This window comes from Leiobunum rupestre, chromosome 4, assembly GCF_980474605.1.
Source record: "Leiobunum rupestre chromosome 4, qqLeiRupe1.1.hap1, whole genome shotgun sequence".
In the NCBI taxonomy this organism is placed as follows: domain Eukaryota; kingdom Metazoa; phylum Arthropoda; class Arachnida; order Opiliones; family Sclerosomatidae; genus Leiobunum; species Leiobunum rupestre.
The window spans coordinates 45,027,887-45,047,857 of NC_143387.1; the positions used below are offsets into that span (position 1 = coordinate 45,027,887).

Below are 19,971 nucleotides of genomic sequence, written 5' to 3' on the forward strand. Positions count from 1 at the left end.
AAATATTGCTAAGCCCACGTGATTCTATTTTATTATCAGAATAAATAATTACACGTGCGACGAAAAATGGGCGATATCATCGAGATTCACGCGTTTTTAATTTAAAAACCCTTCCTTTTGACGGTTTTTATTTTGGAGTGAATAATTTCTTTTAGCGTCTATTTGTTATTGTTTTATTTTATAGAAACTCCTCTTGTCTAATGTAAGTAATGAAATTGATTTACAGTACATGTAAGGGCTATTCAGCTAAAATGATTTATCTTTACTTTTACGCTCCTAGATCGGTTTTAAAAGTATCTTTAAAGAATAGTACATTTTCTACCGAACAAAGCGATATAATCGAAAAGTGTAGAATATATGTTTCTATAAAATGAAATCAATAAATAGTAAAAAAAAATAGAATTTGTTGCACTTACGTCACAAGACACATTTTTCGTACGCGATTTGCAAGAAAATCTATATATTCCTCTAGCGACAGTAGCGCGCGTTCGTGAACTTGTAAAAGAGGCTGTGACATAAGAGGCAACATACTCTATTTTTTTACTTTTCTTTTTAAATTTATTTTATAGAAAAATCTATTAAATTTTAATCTTTATTTCAATTTTAACCGTACGAAAATAACTCCAATCCAATTTCCAAAATAGAATCAAGACACATCCAGTTTCAACCCAATTCTGTTGACATCAATTACGATCAAATCGGAATAAAGTTTAATTTCACGCATTGCGATTTGATCAAATGTAGAACATTTTGGATTGTAATTTTTTATGAAATGAACGTAACCCTCTATTGTACAATAATTTTTTTTATTTAAAATACTACAGCCGTTTCGGCGCCAAAACTAGCGCCGTCGTCAGGCAATGTTACAATAATGACCTCGAAATTGCTTTACATTACACTAATCTATTCAATCCAGGGTAATTGGATAAACAAGCAATGATTTTCAAATTTATTAATTTTTATTTTTAATTCTTGTTTACATAAGACATGTTTGATTGCTTGTTTTTGTTGTGCTACTCTAATTTCACTTACACTATATTTTATCGTGCTGTTGCCCTCAACAGACTCGAGGTCATTATTGTAACATTGCCTGACGACGGCGCTAGTTTTGGCGCCGAAACGGCTGTAGTAATTTAAGTAAAAAAAATTATTGTACAATAGTGGGTTACGTTCATTTCATAGTATATTATGTACAAGAGGGTCCATTCTCACATATAGTTGTAATTTTCTATCAAACTCGATTTTGATTTGACCAATTTTTGGATATAAATTTGATACAGCAGTTTCGTTTTATCGGTGCTTATGGTCAATGCTTAATTGACTGGCGTTAGCCCTTGACATATTTGAAACGGATTCTGCTATTTTTCGTGATTGAATAAATATCGGAGTCCGTCTTATTCTTCATCAAACGAAAAGCGCCTCGTTACAAAAGCGTTTAACCAAGTCGGCCGATTCCGTAATCAGTTAAGCGGTGGGCCACCTTTTAGCGCTCCGCTCCGAAGGGACTATACTTCACCGCGGTATTAAGTTTCTGGATGTAAAATTGTAGACGACCTTAATGGTCTCCGGGCGCTATACGGCCGCGTACACGGCAAGTGAGCGTGAATAAGTGATACGTTGGAAATTAATCTTTCAGTCTGAGGTCGGAATGGCGCTCGACGGTCTAATACATAAAGCGACAAGGGCGCCTCGTAATTCATAGGCGAGAAGGACGTCTCTTGGCCGAGAATAAAGGGCTGGCCGTGACGCGGTCGCTCTGTGAAAAAGTGATGAAGCTGCGTTTTATCTTTCGTCGTCCACCAGTTTACTTCTTAAGAGGACAGTTATCTCGAACGCTTAGCGACCTCTTAGGTACCGTGTGTCCTTCGAGGAATAGCTTGACGTTTCCTGCCATACTCGTCGGTCAACCTATGTGGTCATTTCTTCTTTTATTTTCAAGAAACAAAGTCGTAAAGATACTCTCGGAGGGTCCTAACTGACGAGAAATAATGAAGACATCGTTACTGGAAATTGTATTTGAACTCTAAAGTCATTGGAATTGCGCGCTACAGTATCAAATGCTTTTCGCGTAGTGAACTGGAATTTATCACTCGCTATAGCTTCGCAAATTTAGAAATAAAGTAAGAATTTCAATTTTAGAAAATGTTTAAATAATAACAAACCAAATAGTAATGGGAATAATTAAATAGAAACAACAGTGATTTTACAAGTGGAAAAATCAAGTAGGCAATAATTGGAAAATATCAGCCTAGGGAATTATGAGGTTTTTGGGTCTTGGCAAATAGTAGCCAATATTAAGTTTTATAAAAAAAAAAAAATGGACGCCAGTGCATAAACCTTAAGATTTTGACTACTCCGAAAATTCAATTAAAATTAGGTTTTTTGCGTATAAAATTCAATTATCTTTAAATAACCAAAATTTTCTCCATTTAAAGGCCTAGGTTTTCTTCTGCCTGTACTCCTTTAAATTAGGCCAACATGTTCAGCGGTATTTGTGCTCCACTAACAAGGAGAGTACCCGAGGTGTTTATTGCTGATTTAGTTCAAAGTCGGGCGTAATGCAGACCTATATGATATATGAAATTTCCCAAAAGGAGACGTTGCACTACCCATTCGATTTGCCATGGCAACCGAAAACGTCTTTGATCACTTAAAACAAAAATAAGACTTTTTCCTTATTTTACCCAAAAAGTGTTACAAATTTACCTCAAAATTGTTCCAATTAACCCAAAAATGATGAAATTTACCTAAATGTGGTACAAAATACCCATTTCGTGATTTTAATTTTTTTTTAAAATTTTCGTATCTAGGACCCTGGGAAACCGAGAAAATCCCATGCTTTTTTAAATGGAGATTTTTTTGTTATAAGTGGTCAAAAACATTTTCGGTTGCCATGGCAAATCGAATGGGTAGTGCAACGTCTCCTTTTGGGAAATTTAATATCTCATATAGGTCTACATCACGGCCGACTTTGAACAAATTCTGCAATAAACACCTCGGGTACTCTCCTTGTAAGTTAATTTAAAGGGGGACAGGCAGAAAAAAACCTAGGCCTTTAACCATATTTCCAGTATTTTCCACTCTCCAAGGTGGTGTTTGGTAACACTGATAATCAAATTAACAACTATTTTGTTTTGGCAACTCGCGTGGTGTTCACGAATTTCTGCAAAGGAACAAAATTATATTTACTCTTTAAAACGTCTAAACATTTACAATCGACTTTATAAATAACGGTTTACGGTTTCCACAATCTCTTTACAGCAGCGACGCGTTTTAAGTTAATAGAATCATTTGAGCGTGTAACGGTACGCGCTTGAGATTGAACTTTCATCCGCTTAGACGGCGATTAAAAAAGACGTTCGAACCTTTCGACTGGATTGGCTTAGTGCCGATGGAATTTTCGCTAAAACGTTTCCGCTGTTTTCATTAAATTACGCCTGATTAGAACAATTTTTCGAAGTAATCCGATAACGAGTCTTCCCAAAAAATCTGTAAATATCTACTTATTAATAAGTCCATAATGGAACCCTCAAACTTTAGCTTTTAGACATACGGGTATATATTCCATAAGCCAATTCCGTAGCTTCCCTGAACGCTAAAGAGGCGAAGAAGCCCATTAAAGACTTACTTCAAAGTTCGCTTCATTGTAGACTTTAGATTTTTCTCTTTAGTTTTTAAGAAGGATCTAATCCCCAATATACAAAAGAGAACTCGACGGGAGGAGTCCAGGAGCCGCTGATTTACTCTGGTTGTGACGGAGAAATTGCCGACAGACCGAAGAAAAACGTATCCCGCGGGTAAAGGGCCTCCTTCTCTTTTCCAACGAAATTCGTTTCATCAGTGTCTTTGCGCGAGAGGAATAATAGAGGATCCATTCTGTTTCGACTCTATTCTCAGGAGCGCCTGTCTTTTGAAAGGGCCATGGTGACCTCTTTTACGATTCAGATTCTTTGTTCAATGAAGTAAACGCTGCCTCGATCGCGTTTCCAAGGTTCAAAGTTTGCTCTTTGCCGTGAAGCGCGCTTAAAGAGAATAACGACTGTGGTATACGCTTGTAGTTTTGCCAAAATTCCTCGCCTCGACGAATCGGCGTCCTTTATACGAATCCTACTAAAATATCAGGAACTCCTTTCGAACTCCGACTCTTCGTTTTATCGTTGGCTTTCGGAAATACTTTCGCGCTAGAAAATTGATTCCAGTGTTTGATATAAACTCGAAATGGTTCCGTGTTTGTTTAAATTTCCGTATTAAATGTTCTTTGTATTTTCTCAAATTTTCGGAATAGAAATTTTCGATACTGCCTAAGCCGCCATAGAAACTGAAACCTCGCTTTACGGGCGGCGAATAATTTGAAATTGCTCCTAGCTACGCTCTCTATAATGAAATTTTAGTTTCAAGAAGTAGAAGAAAATTTCGTTACGAAAAATTATAAACTCTTCGTGATTTTCGTCCAAAATAATTGCGAGTCCTTACGAAAATGGGCTGGATCAAATTTTATCAATTAAAATTTATATTCAAAATTTTGAAGATCAAAAATTCCCATCCGAACTTATTATTTGCTCCAAAAGGAATTGCATTCAAACCGGAAGCATCTTTATTCGGGTTGAATCCAAATTTGAACATTTGGATTATAAGTCCTTTTAGTCAGTGGCATTTGACTACTAAAATAAATGCTCTGACTACTAAAATTAATTAATCGAAATCTGGGGGCTCACTAGACAATTTGAATAGTGAAAAATTTACCTAAATATTCATAAAAAAATTTCGAATATGGCGTATCATAAATTAGTCATTCATCAATCCCATTTTCTTTAAAAAAAATGTGATCGGCCAAAGTAATGTAACTCAAGTGATAATAAATTTATATTTTAATTCTGACGGTTAAAGCAAAATGTTGGCTGTCCTTATGGTTTTGATACCCCCCTTTTTACCCTACCTAGTCAGTGACTACAAAATGGCATTGGAAGAAAAAACGTTTACTACAGAAGAAAAATACTTAGTGACTTATTACTTTAAAAATTCTGTTGTAAAATGAAAACTGTCAATAATTATAATAAAATATTTAAGACTCGTGAGGTGATTGTAATATTTAAAATTTAATAAAATAAAGTTACAAATACATACAAATTTTCGAACGTGATGGATAATACATCTACATTAGGGCTCAACGTTTTGGAACTTACGAGTTCCTTTGTCAGGTGAAAGTAAGTTCCGAAACGTTGTGTCCTAACGCAGATGTATTTTCCATCACGTTCGAAAATTTGTATGTATTTTAAACTTTATTTTATTAAATTTTTTAATATTACAATCACCTCACGAGTCTCGCGAAATAAATAAATATTTTATTATATTCTACCATGACAAATAAACCTATTCATTCGTGCATACTAAAATAAATTAAGATAGGAGGTTCACTATTCAGGCTGACTACTAAAAAAATATCCTTATGTCCAGCCCTGGCAGGTACCCGCGAGGGTCACCTTAATCCAAAGACATCTCCGTGGATTTGAAATGAAGAGTCTCTAAATTTCGCATTCCTGGAATATCGCGTCGCGGAGAGTAAAACGCGAACGAGGTAAACATTCCGTCGGACTTCTCCGGCGCTTGTTTATATCGCAATAACGGTCTTTATAAGATTTAGAGAGCCCCTCTCTTGATAGCCCCGGGGTTCTCTGTTTTGAAGAGGCGCGTGTGCCGCTATAGAGTATTACGTAATTGGATGGGGTACAGCGGCGCTCGGGTTTTTAATGATAGCTCTCTTTTATACGGCATCTCCGGAGCGGGCTAGACTTAATCGAGATGGCCGCTGCTTAAAACGGGAGCGTTTCCTCCGTGATTAGGCCCTGGCGGACGCGTAGAGATCAGCCCTCTTTAGAATGCTAAGCCCTTCTCCGCCGACCGACGTCTATTTAAAGCTCGCCGGCTCGCGGCCATTTATCACGGAAGAAGCGCTCGTCTCAGTATACAAGCCCGGATGAGTTTTGGCCTTTTTGGCCGTCCTCCCGTGAAAATGACCAGGCTGATAGGAAAACTCTCCTTTGCATAATAAATTTGACGGCCTTATATCCGGACGAAGCCTGCCCCAGAACCGGTCACCCTTAACAAATTCATGTTTTAAAATGAACCGGCCTTATACTCTGTAGGCGCGTAAACGTGCCCGCGAACGATTTTACCATGCCTTAATTGAAAGCGCGCGTACGTTCATCAATCTCAAAATGTCGGGTAATATTATCATTGACGTTATTATACGCTTTATTTTTCGCCCGCGATAAACAACGCGTTCTGTTATTGATTTTAATCTTTATAGATCTTGCTGGATTTTGTTCGACAAATTGTTTCGTGTAAATTAGTTAATATCACCATTTTATTGAGTGGAATATGTACGATAATATCAAAGGAAAATTTTGTTTTTGGTTTCGATAAATTCCGTAAAATTAAGTGGAAAACTAAGATAAATTAACAAATTATCCCACCATTAAGGTAGCAACTAGTTAAATTATAACGCACCATCTTTCCATTAAGCCTATATGGTTTTGAAGAGACGGCTGAAATATTTCGCAACGAAACCTGAACGCGGACAAATTCGTAACATTTTTACCTCTCCGAGGGGACTTTGTACCCTAGGATGGGTTATACAACCACCGTGTCTGTCAGTCTGTCTGTCAGTCTGTCAGTCTGTGGGTCTGTCTGTCAGGCCTGCGAATGCGTTCGCATTTTCGGGGCAAAGGGTAATCCCTGCGTACCCAGTTTCTTAGAATCAGGGAAAAGGTTTTTCCAAAAGCGCCCTCTTTTTGTCATTGGGTGCGTATAATTTTTAATCAGCCGGGATTCGAACCCGAGCCCTCTTGCACAACAGGTGAGCGTTCTACCGCAGAACCACGGATACAGTTACGCTCCCTATAAAATTAAAAACGCTTCCGAGGAGAGGTATATTTTGGCTTGCCAACTTGTTTTATTTTTAGTGGAACACCGCGAATCGAAATCTCCGACCACTTTTAACGCTAGACCGCGTACCTTAGTACAACATTCGCGTTATTATGCAGTCAATAAATTGCTTCATTTAGTAAATTAAGTAGGGAAATCTAAATTATATTTGAATTCCGAAGCTTTTAGCTTAAGTGCGATGACTAATCTCTTTATGCGTGTCACGAGCCTAAGACGCCGCCTCAACGAAAGCTTTTTTTCTAAATACGAGAGCGTGTTCTCCGTGTCCCGCGTGAAACGGCGGCTGGTCAACGATAGGGGCACGTTTAAATTAACGACGGCACGCGCGCGGGGTGGGGGTCCCCTCCTTCTCCTCCGCCCTCGCGTGTTTACCTTGGACGCGACGCGGTCACCCTATTCATTTCCAAATCCGTCACTACGGCTTACGGCGAACCCCGACCTATATCGCATCGACCGCTTTTTCGACATGTTTTCCCGCAAGAAGAAGATTAAGTCTGTTACGCATTAGGTTCGGCCAGTAGAGCGGTTTCGCGTAATTTCCAGTGAGCTCTGCCCTATTGCCAATTCAACGGGATTTTAGGCTGGTCAGTGGGCAAATTTAAATTCGTTCCATTATAGTATCGGGTGGGTTATTTGGCGAAGTTAAGCCTCCAGATCTACATCCTTGCTCAGTTACTTGGCTAGTCTTAACGTTATTTTAACCCAAAGCCTCGAGCCAGTCAATACGACCAGCCAAGATGTGTAATTTATTGATCAGTTGGCCGGCGTGCGAGCGCGCTCCTGATACTTGCCGTTGGTTGGGATCAGCGAAAGGGCATTAGGCGAACCTGACGCGCCTCTAGCGCCGGTGGAAACCTGTTTTGGATGGGTCTATTTCGGGAAACTTTTCATTCGCGGAGGGGTGATATCCTGATAGGTACATACAGGGTGGAAGCCTCAGCCGTGGTCCAGCCTCGGTACTTCTAGTACACCAGAGTTCTGCGGATGAAACACTTCTACAGGCGCTGGTAGGCCAAAAATAGACCAATGGAAATTTAGAAGCGAATCTTCCAAATGCTTTTTCGGGCGATGGGATAAAGATGCGCTTCTTTGGTCTATTTGTGGCCTACCAGCGCCTGTAGAAGTGTTTCATCCGCAGCACTCTAGTGTACTAGGAGAAGTACCGAGGCTGAACCACGGCTGAGGCTTCCACCCTGTATCTTAGATACGTATGATGAGCAACCCCCCGGGGGAGTGATGGTTACGTCCATAATTCCAAACGCTCTCACCTAGATTTTTTTATCCGAGACGTAACAACGTTGGTGTTTTTAGATAATATTATTATAAGAATTAACGTAGTTAAAATTAATAGGTTTTCATTATTTAAATAAAGCGATAAACTGAAAATTATCAGTAGAATCCGGTACTCAGTTATTTCCCCCGAGCTTTCGTCAATAAGAAATCGGTAGTATGAAGTTTCTCCTCGCTTACACGAGTCATTTAGCATTTCTTTGGGAAATGGATCAAACCCGGGTTTTTCTAGGTCGAGCGTGGAAATGTTAGAGTCGGGTGAAATTCTGACTCCGAAACCAATCAATAGTGCAAACTTCTCTCCATTTCCTTCGAAGCCTTTCCTTATCTCTGTCTGAATTCTCCTTCATTCTTCATCCGTTGCTAAATTAAAGCTAAACTCACGTATCTATAGACATTTAATGTTACGTTTTCTAGCTAGTGTAATAACATTTGGTTTTGTTTTTTGGTCAAAATTTCTCATAATCGTGGTTCAAGTAGCTGTTGCCGAGTGGTTAGCATTCTTTCCTCGTAGCATGAGGTCTCCAGCCCAGCTTGTGGGTTTGGGTGAGATTCTCAGTGCCATTCTTTTCGCGTTGAGGGGTTTTCGTCCTAGAACTTCGGTTTGCCCTTTCCATTAAATTTGCGGAGGTTTGAGTAAGTGAAGGGCTGTTAATAGTTAGCTGTGGCAGGGCACACTCAAGGGGTGCTCACGCTTGATTTGAAATGGTAAATTTTTTTGCCTTTATGTTTCAAGGGTCTGTCACCAACGTCATGATTTTAAGAAGTTATTTTATGTCCTCGGACTATATTTGCTCTGACTTTTGCCGTACCCAAGCAATTTATTTTTGATATATTTTTTAGCATTCTTTATTACGCCTGAGGCGCTAATCGCATGTTTTAGTGACGCCGTCATCATACCCTGTCACTTTCATCTCGTCTCTTATTTGAAGGCTTTAAAAAGATCTGCGCGAGCACACCTATATTAGCGTCTCTACATGTATAGCAACCTTGGGGCACACTAACACGCGCTTTCAATTTGTCTCGCTGTTGCAATTCGGGATATTTAAAAACCTATTATTATTATTATATTTAAATTTTTTGTGAATTGTTGTAAGATACGATTTTTTTTATTATCAGCTAGGCTAATACCCAAGGCACCACCTTCGGCCCAAGACATCGAGCGATTTTAATGCATAATTCAGGTGGCCGGGTTACAATGCGTAATAGGGTGGTGGGGTAGTACCGAGATTTCACCCAGTGCCACAAAATGGAATCGAACCCGGCTACTCTTGTTGCGAGGCGAAAGTGCAAACCACCCCACCACTTTACTTTCTCTAACGCTTAATAATAAAAATCATCAAGCGATTTTAATGACATTATATGCCGGGTTATATTGCGTATTATGGTGGTAGCAAGCCCGTCATGTCACGCGAGCCAACAGCTCTTTACACTTACTATTACAGTTAGGCTGGTGCGCTATAATGATTGTGTATATTTGGGAGATACGTGTTTTTGCTCTTAGGGCTGGTCATCTTCTTGATATTCCGTCTTTTGTTTTCAACCGTTTCTCGCGAAAAAGATCCGTTTTTATCCCCGAAACCGTTGCTTTTTTTTGTCTAGGAAAGATCTATTATTTGGCCTCCGAAAACGGCGAAGGATGTTACCAGATGTCATCCGTAGTTACCTTTCCTCGATTTTGAGCATTCTGCTCGTGTCTCTCCATATTATGGCAAAAGCCAGTAAAGTTGCGATGCAATGTTTTATAGGTTGTTTACTTTTTTAGCTTTAGTAGTTTCATTTTTATTTTGAGCGAGTTTGACGTTAAAAATGATTCTATGGTAAATTTAGGATGATTATAGTTATATTGGAAACATTTGCGTGTACAAAGAAGGAAAATATATTGAATAATGGCTATTGTTCACTTAGCCATCATTATCTAATGTTAGTATCTAAAAATAAAAATATTTGAATTTGTTAGGTTGAATAACCCTATATTAAAATTTAATTGAAAATAATGACTCCAAAACGGGTCCATTAAGTTAGCGCCCCCAAGAAACCGATTTTAAAATTACTTTCTGCACCTTATTGCACCCTTCATGCATCATAGTGCACCACTGAAATTTTTTGTTGCACAAGTTAACAACAGCACCCCATGTTTGATATCGATAATAATAACATGTCTTAGCGATTGCACCAACGGTGCACTATCGTGCACCACAAAAATATTTTATTGCACCGTCATAAAAAGGCGGGAAATTTATAAAAAGAAAAATTGGCCAAATATCTAATATTCGATATTGCTAAAAACATGCCTAATGGACTGCACCAATGGTGCACTATCATGCACCACCGAAATCAGTCATTGCACCGTCTTAAAAGGCGGAAAATTTAAAAAACATTAGGCTGTATAGGAAAAAATGCCTTATCGATTGCACCAACGGTGCAATGAAAGATCTCTGTGGTGCACGATAGTGCATCGAAGGTGCAAGCTATTAGGCACGTTATTTTATCGATATCGAATTAGGGGGTGCTGTCGTTAACTTAGCACCACCGTTGCCGTATTGAATAATTAAAGTTATTTACAAAGTTGAGTAATATATCGTAAAAGAGTGCGGTGCAATGAAAGGTCTCTGTGGTGCACCATAGTTCATCGAAGGTGCAAGCTATTAGGCACGTTATTTTATCGATATCGAATCAGGGGAGCTATAATTTTATCATTGCACCAAACTCCTAGCTTCAAGAAAATTTATAATGTGGTAGAAACATAATTGATGGGGGATCGAAGTTAACGACAGCGTTCACATATTTATAATTGCTAGATGAGAAATAGACCAAAGCGCCTGTAGTATAAAAACCGCTTTGCAGCGCTGTCCAGGGTGAAGCTACCCACCAGGAACATCTGCGTTTTAAAAACGCAACAAAACTGATCTAAAAATAAGTGCGGTTCTTTATACCTAAATTTTTAGTTTTAAAAGCCCTTTTCAAGTGCCATATTACAGACTTTGAATTTATTTAGTCAACAGCTAAATCGAAAGATCTTAATACGAAATCGTTGTTAAAAGCGTATAATACATAAACGGTCGACGCTCGAGAGAAGCGATTCCCTCGAGAGCCAAGAGCTCTAATGCCCTATTATTGCGCCAAAGTTATCGCTTGTAAATAGCCACCAATCAAATTTTAAATGGCTTTGTACTTCTAGAGACATCTATCGCTATAAATCGGCACTTATTTCTCCTTACTCGAAAACGACCAGGGCTACTCCGCGCGTCGTTACGCGGACTATCTTAGAGTGACCAATTTTGGGCGAGTTTTTACCCTGCTTTTTAAATTAAAATGGATGTTCTTATACTCGAAGGAGGCTACGAACTCTGACGGCGGAAAAAGCCTGGCCTGGATCGCGAACTATAGCCCCCCCCCTGCTTCGTCCCCCATGCTACATGTCAAGTTGAGAGGAAATATTTTTGTTCAATTTCCAATAGTCGTTCGCTTTTTACGCGCGATAAAAGGGGGGAGAGAAACGGGCCAACCACCGAAAATGGTTTTTCGAGGTTTTTCGTTTACGCTATAAAAGAATGTGAAATTTTCTCTTATTCAGCCCCCTCCGCTTTCTCCTTTATGGAATATTTGGTCTGGCATCGAGCGATTTTGCTTCTCAAAATTTGAAATAGCGTTTGGTAATGTATAGAGACATTTTGAATAAAAGAACGGGTTATTTGGATTTTTTAGGATTTTTTATATATATATATATCTTTATTTTTTTCTCTCCTCCACCCCACCTTCTCTTATTTTGGCGTCTTGTTCCTTTACCGTCGGACTTTACTGCCACTTTTATCGAAACGACGAAGGTTTTTTTAGTCAGGCCTCTCTCCCCTCTCACCCATTCTTACAAGGTTTTATATTGGCTGTCTTTCTTATCGAGAATTTTTAGGGATACATAGCGTGTCTAAAAGGGTAGTAACTTTATTTCGAGTGGTTTTGACTCGCTTTTCTTTAAACAAAACGTTTCTTATATATATATATACATATACCTTTCTCTCGTAAGCTGGTTAGCACGGGTAGCCTTTACCCTCTTTTTCCATTTTTATCTGTTCTTTGACTGCACAATGGAAAATGACAAAAAATACATATCTCGGAAAACTGAAGGTATATGAAATATTTCATAGCGAAGCGACCGAATTTTAAATATGGTGTAAGGATCCGATTTGAATGAACAACGTTATTTGAAGTATTTGTTTTTAAAGGATTTAACGTTCGATGTAAAACTGCTACTAAAATAATTTATTCCAAATATTATTGGAAGAGCGAATGAAATAAATTTTGTCATCTTTTCATACAGATGACTTTGTAATTTTCGACATAATTTCTGAACAAGGTGTAGATAAGACGTTTTCAATATGGTATCAATCTGTGATATCTCCGGCGAAGTTTTGGTATAAAAGTTTTTAAAGCGTCCAATATTAGTTGTTTAAATGTCTTATATCGACGTTTTACTTACAGCCAAATAGCAGCCTCAGTTTTGTTTCCTTGCAAAAAACGAAATTTCATCTGCAGTTATATTGCGTCTGAAAGCATCTGAAACAAAATTATGAACAGTGTACCTAAATCATGAATAACTCACTTCACGCTTAAAAACTTTGAAGTATTTCGTAATGTTATGTACGGACTACTACAGTTTAGTGCGAGGAAGATACCTGTTTATTAAAATTAGATATTGACGTTTAAATTATATTTTCCGAGATAATCTCCAAAAATGTAGATGGCTCTAGCAATTTAAAAAAATAATTAAGGGGAACTTTTCATTCTATAATTTTGGAATTCATATTTAAAGCGGACGCGTTTGCAGATAGTTATTTAAAGAAAAACTTAAATTTTGTTTTAAACTGAGTTTAAATTACTTTTCTATCAATTTAGACAAAATAACCACAAGTATTTTTTCAATTCTAAGAAATGGTGAGGTTAAAGGTGAGTGGGAAAAAGATTATCTTAACTACAACCCTTTTCTGAAAGAAAACAAACAAAGCAACGTAATGTAAGGAGATACTATAAGAGTGATGGCTCAAAATTAAACGCTGTGGTCTGGTGATATGAATCTTACGTACCAGTATTGATCCCATATTGCAGGAGGAATGTGCGGAGTTTTGTACATAGCTTGTACCTTTATCTAAAAGTGAATATGACAAAAAAAAGTTGACTATTTTGGTCGTTCGAATGGAAGAGTTCGATGGAAATATGATTTCTTAGGAGTTAATATTCCACTCTTTCATTCTCGTTGTTTATCATTCCTCACCGTAAAACAGTCCAACTAATGGTCTTAGACCCGTTAATAATATCCGCCCTGGACACCTCAACGAAATATTTTTCATCAAAAACCTCAAATCGATTGAATATTGTAGGATATGGTTCTTACGAATGTGTAAATATATTTTACTACCAGACCTCCCCTCACCTAGGTAAGTCCTCCAACTTTTCCCCTTATTTTCGAGGAAAGTTGATCAAGCTACTGCATTCGTAGTTTGTTCAACTACACTGCCGTGCAAAGCACAAAAGCATTAACGACCAAAACCATAATATGGAAAAACCCGCGAAATTCAAACTTTCTTTGCCTTAAGATACCCCAACTTACTTCTTTCAAGTTTATATAGTAGACTTGGATTTTTCAACTCATATTATATTCTGGTACTAAACAATTTACAGGCCAAACGATATTTCAGAAATATCATTAAAAAATACTTTTTTATCACGTATATGTTGGACTATTTATGTCTTAAAACGCGAAAAAAAATGCGTCTTGATTTGACTTTTAAAGAAAATAAACACATTAATGCGTTTTTTGTTTGAAAATAATGCAAAAACCTAAAATAATGAGTTTTGCAACAAGTCATTTCTCTAAAAACAAACATTTTAAATTCTAAAATTAGTTCAAAATGGAATTTAACGTATAAAATAAGGTGAAATTAAACCAAAATCTGTAAATAAAAAATTTGGTCGTTAATGCTTTTGTGCTTTGCACGGCAGTACAGCTCGCTTGCCTTCATAAAGTCACGTTTGATCGAGCTTCCATTACTAATATCGCCAAAGCAATAATGACGCAACCAACGCAGTTTCGAAAATAAAATGGCTGCGCCATTCGATGACGTGTCAAACCAAGAATGTATTATGACCATGACGCCCACGAGTCCTCTCAACAATAGTCATTCTCCTTAAGCATAATGAATAATCCACGCTTTATCGAAGTTTTTCAGTAAATATCAAGGGTGTATTTATTTTCTTGACAGACCAGTAGTTAAGTTTTTACCAAAAGAAGATTAAGTAATAGCCTCTTAAATGGAGTATGATTTTCCATATCTATGGTGGCCCTACTTAAATTAAAACCAGTAGTAGCGTGGTTTACCAAACGATTTTTCGTTTTATACTACTAAAAGATTAAAAAGGTTACTTCACATTGTGACACAATACAGGTAAGAATTAATATTTTAAATAAAAATATTTTTAATAGAAATCATTTTAAATTACAGATTGCACTAAAATTCTTCTTCAATGGCTGACTAGTATCCTGCTATAAACCGAAAGATTTAATTTGAACTAAATAGTTTGTAATACGTCATTTGCATCCTATCATTTTTAGCATACTGATCATCGTTCATCAGTTCTCGAGATAATATAACAAGTCGTAAAAAATATGGAGTCCAAGTTCAGTGTTGGAATTGTGCCATAATTTTATTTGAAAATAAGATTATTCTTTACGAAACTAAAATATGGCACTAGAAATCTGCGAAACTGTCTACAAAAAGGTTTACCATTTGATTGATGACCAATTTTAATTTCAGAATCAAAATCAGTGAACACATTTCAAATGTAGGCCTAGTAGAACTTTTTTTTAACAACAAAAGTTACATTTTCCAACTTAAAACTTTAATATAACAAAATGAAACCTCTAAAGGCTTCATTCAATATAAATAAAATAGTAGAACCTAAAACATTGAAGGCGCAATTTTCTTTAAAATCAGAAACTTGTAATTAATGACTAAAATAAATCATGAGTATAACTGATTATAACTTTAGAATCCTCAATGTTTTTAATAATAGTTTCCAGTGTTATTTCTCATTACCTATTATTACCGAGGAAGCAGATTTAGCCCGACAAGAAGCAAGAATCATAAATTCGCAAAATTATTTACATTCATATATAATAAAATGATACTAAATAATAATAATATTATAAAATATTAAAATTTAGTATAAAAACGTTAGCTTGAGGTTGTATCATTTTCCGGCGCACATCGGACATCGGTGATAATATTCCTAGAAGCAAAGCGTCTATATAGGAGTATTACTTCACTGACCAGCAGTGTTGCCAGATGTAAAAAAGGAAAGAATGGCATACTAACTCAATTTTTTTTAATTCTTTGCAAAATTATTTCACTAACATCAAGTAGACTATAGTTTCGATAATTTTAAAAATTCAAAGTTCATTTTAAAGATCAAACCACCTAAAATTGCCGTTGTTGACTTCAAGATTTAATAAGCCTTTCTATAAAGTCATTACGCTTGCCGAACTTGTTTTAATCATAGATATAAGAAATGTATATAAAGGTCTAGATAAATTTCGGGGCGTCTAAGCCTAACATAAAATACGGAGTTGACACCTAGCAGACACCGAGGAAGGCACGTGACCAAGAGCGCGAGCCCTCTTAGCATTTTAGTACTAAGTGCTTGACCTTTCCGCAGGCCGTAGTCTTTAGACACCATCTGTTGGTGACCTTTAGTATCATTTTTAAGCAGGAGACAATGGCTCTCGCGACGATAGCACGAGCTTTCTTACCGATAGATAGCGCTTTATAAGGATAGCCTGCAGAAATTACGCGTTTCTGCTAGCTGTCACCTCCGTATTCACTCCCGTTGAAATATTTTATCTAGACCTTTATATACGTTTCTTATATCTATGGTTTTAATGTATCGCTTTCGTCACGAGATACGTAGGAGTTCAGTTCAGTTTTGATGGTTAGATCTTTATAAAATGGGCGACTTATCGAATTTTAATTCGTGTCTTGTTCAACTTGTTAAAATGTTCCACGCGCTCTTTGATATTTTAGCGTAAAAGGCTCGCGCATTTTTTTTATTTCAGGGAGCACGCGCGAAATCGCTCGAGCCCATTTACGCTAAAATATCAAGACGCGCGTGGAACTTTTTAACAAGTAGAATAAGACATAAATTGCAGTTTATGCTAGCGTCTATTGGCTATGATAGTTGAACGTCACTTCTACGTCACGAGTGACGCGCTCGATACATCTAAACAAGAAGGTCAATGTTACTTTATAGAAAGGCCTATTTGGACAAAGGTGACTAGTAACCTTTGTGGGCTGAAAATTATGGACAATATGGTAAGCCCTATCAAAATTATATAAAATAATATTATAATATATAAAATGATGGCCAAAAAGGCGTACCATATGGCACCTAGGAGCAACAAACACAACACCCCACACAAGGAGAACACAACCCGTCAAAAGTCGTGGATTTTCTTGTGTACGTTTTTCATTGGTTAGACGCTTTAGGGCCTGCTGCCGTCGGAAGGGGAAAATTCGGAAATTGTCTTCTCCCCCGCCCGTAAAACGTTCATCGTAAAGGCTCGTGACGCTCGTCCAATGAAATTCGTACACAACCCTTCGTTAGCGTGTTTAAAGGCTAGCTGCGTTCTCCTTGTGTTTTTTGCTCCTAGATGGCACACTGGTGAAATTATGGTACGTTCGAAATTCCTAGCATAATTATGGTACATATGGCAACGCTGCTGACCATTTACTTTACACTCTTTGTTTCACATTTCATTTCGTACTCCGCTAATATGTATTTATAATGATAGAGCCGAAACTAGAGCGCAACTTGTACGAAACTGAACGAAAAAAATATTGTATTAAACCTAATGGCACTTGTAAGATAGTTAACAATTAAAAATATGAGGCTCAACACACCTAACGATTCTCCTTCACTAATGGCGCCCTCTTCACCATACCATTCAACGCTTCCATTTGCTTATAATGTAAATTTAACGTTTTGACACCTACAAAGCTACAAGAAACTAATAACTTCCGAATTTCATAAGCCTACTTCATTTCTTCGAAGTTCGCCTTTCAAAACGTGAAAAGTGGCGTTGAAACGTCAACTGATAACTGTTGTTTTTGCTATCCGTTCTCAGTCTGCTCCCGCGGTCTTAGTTCATATAGATTTTGCTTGGTATCCTGAATAAGACGTTTGGTTTCGAATAATTACCAACATAGTTACCTCCGAAAATCTCTAGAGTCTTGTTCGTACGTCCATTAATACGACGTAGCAAATTCGTCTAGCTAATGATGCGCTTTATAAATGGAGGCCGTTCTCTTTCGTAATTCCTGTTTCGACCTCTAAAACGCGGTGCTATAAAGATCTACGGTCGCTCCCGTTTAAAAGGTTAGTAACAAATATTCAACGAAACGCGCGTTTCAGTGAGCTAAGCGATACGAGGATTGCTAAAATCCCCATATCCCCAAAGCGCTATATATATACTGAACATTTCTCGATACCAATGAATAAAACAAAATATTCCCAAAGCTTCGATGTACGCTGGCCGGCAAATGAAAGATCAGTATATATATATATTTATATATATAGTCACACAATCGCCTTTGATCCTTCCGCTTTCGAGGTGTGATTCCCTGAAAGAGATTTCTATTTGAGGGGTTTCGTTTACCCGATGAGCTTCGCGAATTGGAAGTGATCGCGCTTATCCATTCCTCATTCGCGTTTCGATCGCCGATAAAGCGACATTTCCTTCTCTCTCGATTAAAGGGCAAGAATCATTTCAAAGATTTTGGGGGTCGGACGCGCTCGTTTTAAAATTGGCGCCTAAAAGCTCACCGTGAAATCATAGCTCGTTTTTGTACACCAATGTTTTTTATTTCTTTACTAGGCACCGTGCACCAGTGAGGAAATGTGTGAAAAATTCAAATGCGTCGCTTTCTCTGCCAGCATTGGTCGCATTTTTATTCTTTCTCTGGCCGCCTCTGTCCTAGCGAGATTGCCTTTTCCCCTTATAACGCATCAAGGGCCATTTTTTTCCGGGTGTGAGAAGAAGAAAAAAAACCCTTCGATTTTCCACTTCTCTAGGTTTTGATATGCAAATTTTCGGCCCTAGCTCTCTCTCTCTCATCTGCAGTGTTTCCCATCGGCTTTTCTCCTTGGTTTATTCAGCAGGCTGCCAGTACACGCTCTCTTTTGAAACATCCTCCGCTTCTTCCGATAAACTGAAGCCATACTTGCTATAGCCATACATAATGGCGTTTTATGGCTTTCTTCCACTCCCAACTAAAAGTTTTTGTTCTAGTTGATCTATTATTTTCGAAGGTATTTACTGGCTAATCGATCTACGTGCCAAACAAAAAGCAACGCGGGTTCGAATGATAGAAAAGAGAAAAGTGATTCTAAATGATGTAACTCAATGATTTGGAAAAATCCACTTCGAAAGTTGTGTATATTTCATTTAGTTGTTACCCGGGTATTTCTACTAACACCATTATTTCAAATTTAATAAATACATTTTTAATTATCAGCTGTATAATAATAATATTATAAATATTATTATTACATTACATTAAGTCATTTTCGTACCTCTCGCTTCCTTAAATTTTATTTTCAACAAGAAAGCAATTTTTTATATTTAAAATGATGATGATTATTAAATTTAATGAGAAGTGGTTCTCTCAATAATTGGCAGCTCTATTGGATGAGATGGACGGCGTTGTTATATCCCGGTATTAGATTCTGTATTTGCGCGTTGTACGCTGAGAAGTTAGCGATAGTGATGATTATGACACTATTGAAGCTCTGTGGAAGCCAATGGTCGAACTTATAGGCCGCAATATTCATTCGTAATAATCTGGAGAGGTGAAATTAATTATTCCACTTTGATTTAAGAGAACGGCACTATTAATTAGATTCGAGTCAATGTGGATGAGACGCCTCTTGCCATATCGCGGGCGACCTAAGACGGCCAAGTACCGCCAAAAATACCGAAGCCTATTTATCATTGAATTTTCTCAAAATTTGCGGGAGTTGAGCTAGGGAGATAACTTGTTGGAAGCTACTATTGGTCTCTTTGAAGGAGTTTATCAATTACATTAGGTTTCTTATCTAATGGCTGTAGGATACGATTGCTTACTAATCTATTGTTGTAATATATAATAAATCTGAGGCGAAATTAGTAGAATTATTATATAATAATGGGGCATGATATAATGGAAAGACCAGTAATTACGCTATTAAACGTATCATAGTCTTATTTCCATCAGGCTACCTTCATCTAAAACTATATAACGTCCATTTTCTGATCTTCTACTTAATTCGTTTTAATTAAATAAAATTACAAAAAATCTATAATATGGTTGAGGTTTGGTTAAGTATGATTTAATAGCAATCATTTAAAGAAAACTATTCAAGAGTTTCAACTCCATTGTATACAACTGAGAAAAGCTGTTTATTGCGTAAATGAAATAAGCGATTTTGACAATTTATAAAACAAAGTAATTGTAGGGCTCAAGGTGTTACGATATAGCTTTAGCTTTGAGGTGTTAAGCTTAGCCTTTCCACTGAAAAATAGTACATTTTAAGAGGATATTAGCAATATTCTAACTGGCTTTTAATAAGATTAAACAAATTTGGTGTGTTGCTATAAATAACACTTTAAAGCAAAATCGATTTATTTGAAACTAGGTACATAAATTA

The 19,971-nt window shown here is 37.2% G+C and overlaps 2 protein-coding genes across 7 annotated transcripts in view; one reads left to right on the plus strand and one right to left on the minus strand.

Moving 5' to 3' along the window:
• Positions 1 to 19,971, plus strand: part of LOC149947956 (tyrosine-protein phosphatase Lar-like) — a 250,398-nt gene that overhangs the window by 10,490 nt on the left and 219,937 nt on the right. The gene's annotated exons all lie outside the window — the stretch shown is intronic.
• LOC149947957 (uncharacterized) overlaps positions 17,187 to 19,971 on the minus strand; it is a 534,917-nt gene continuing 532,132 nt past the window's right edge. Inside the window, exon 3 of the mRNA XM_090170996.1 lies at positions 17,187 to 17,236. Within this exon, the coding sequence (XP_090027122.1) occupies positions 17,187 to 17,236 (50 nt within the window). The remainder of the gene's footprint in view (positions 17,237 to 19,971) is intronic.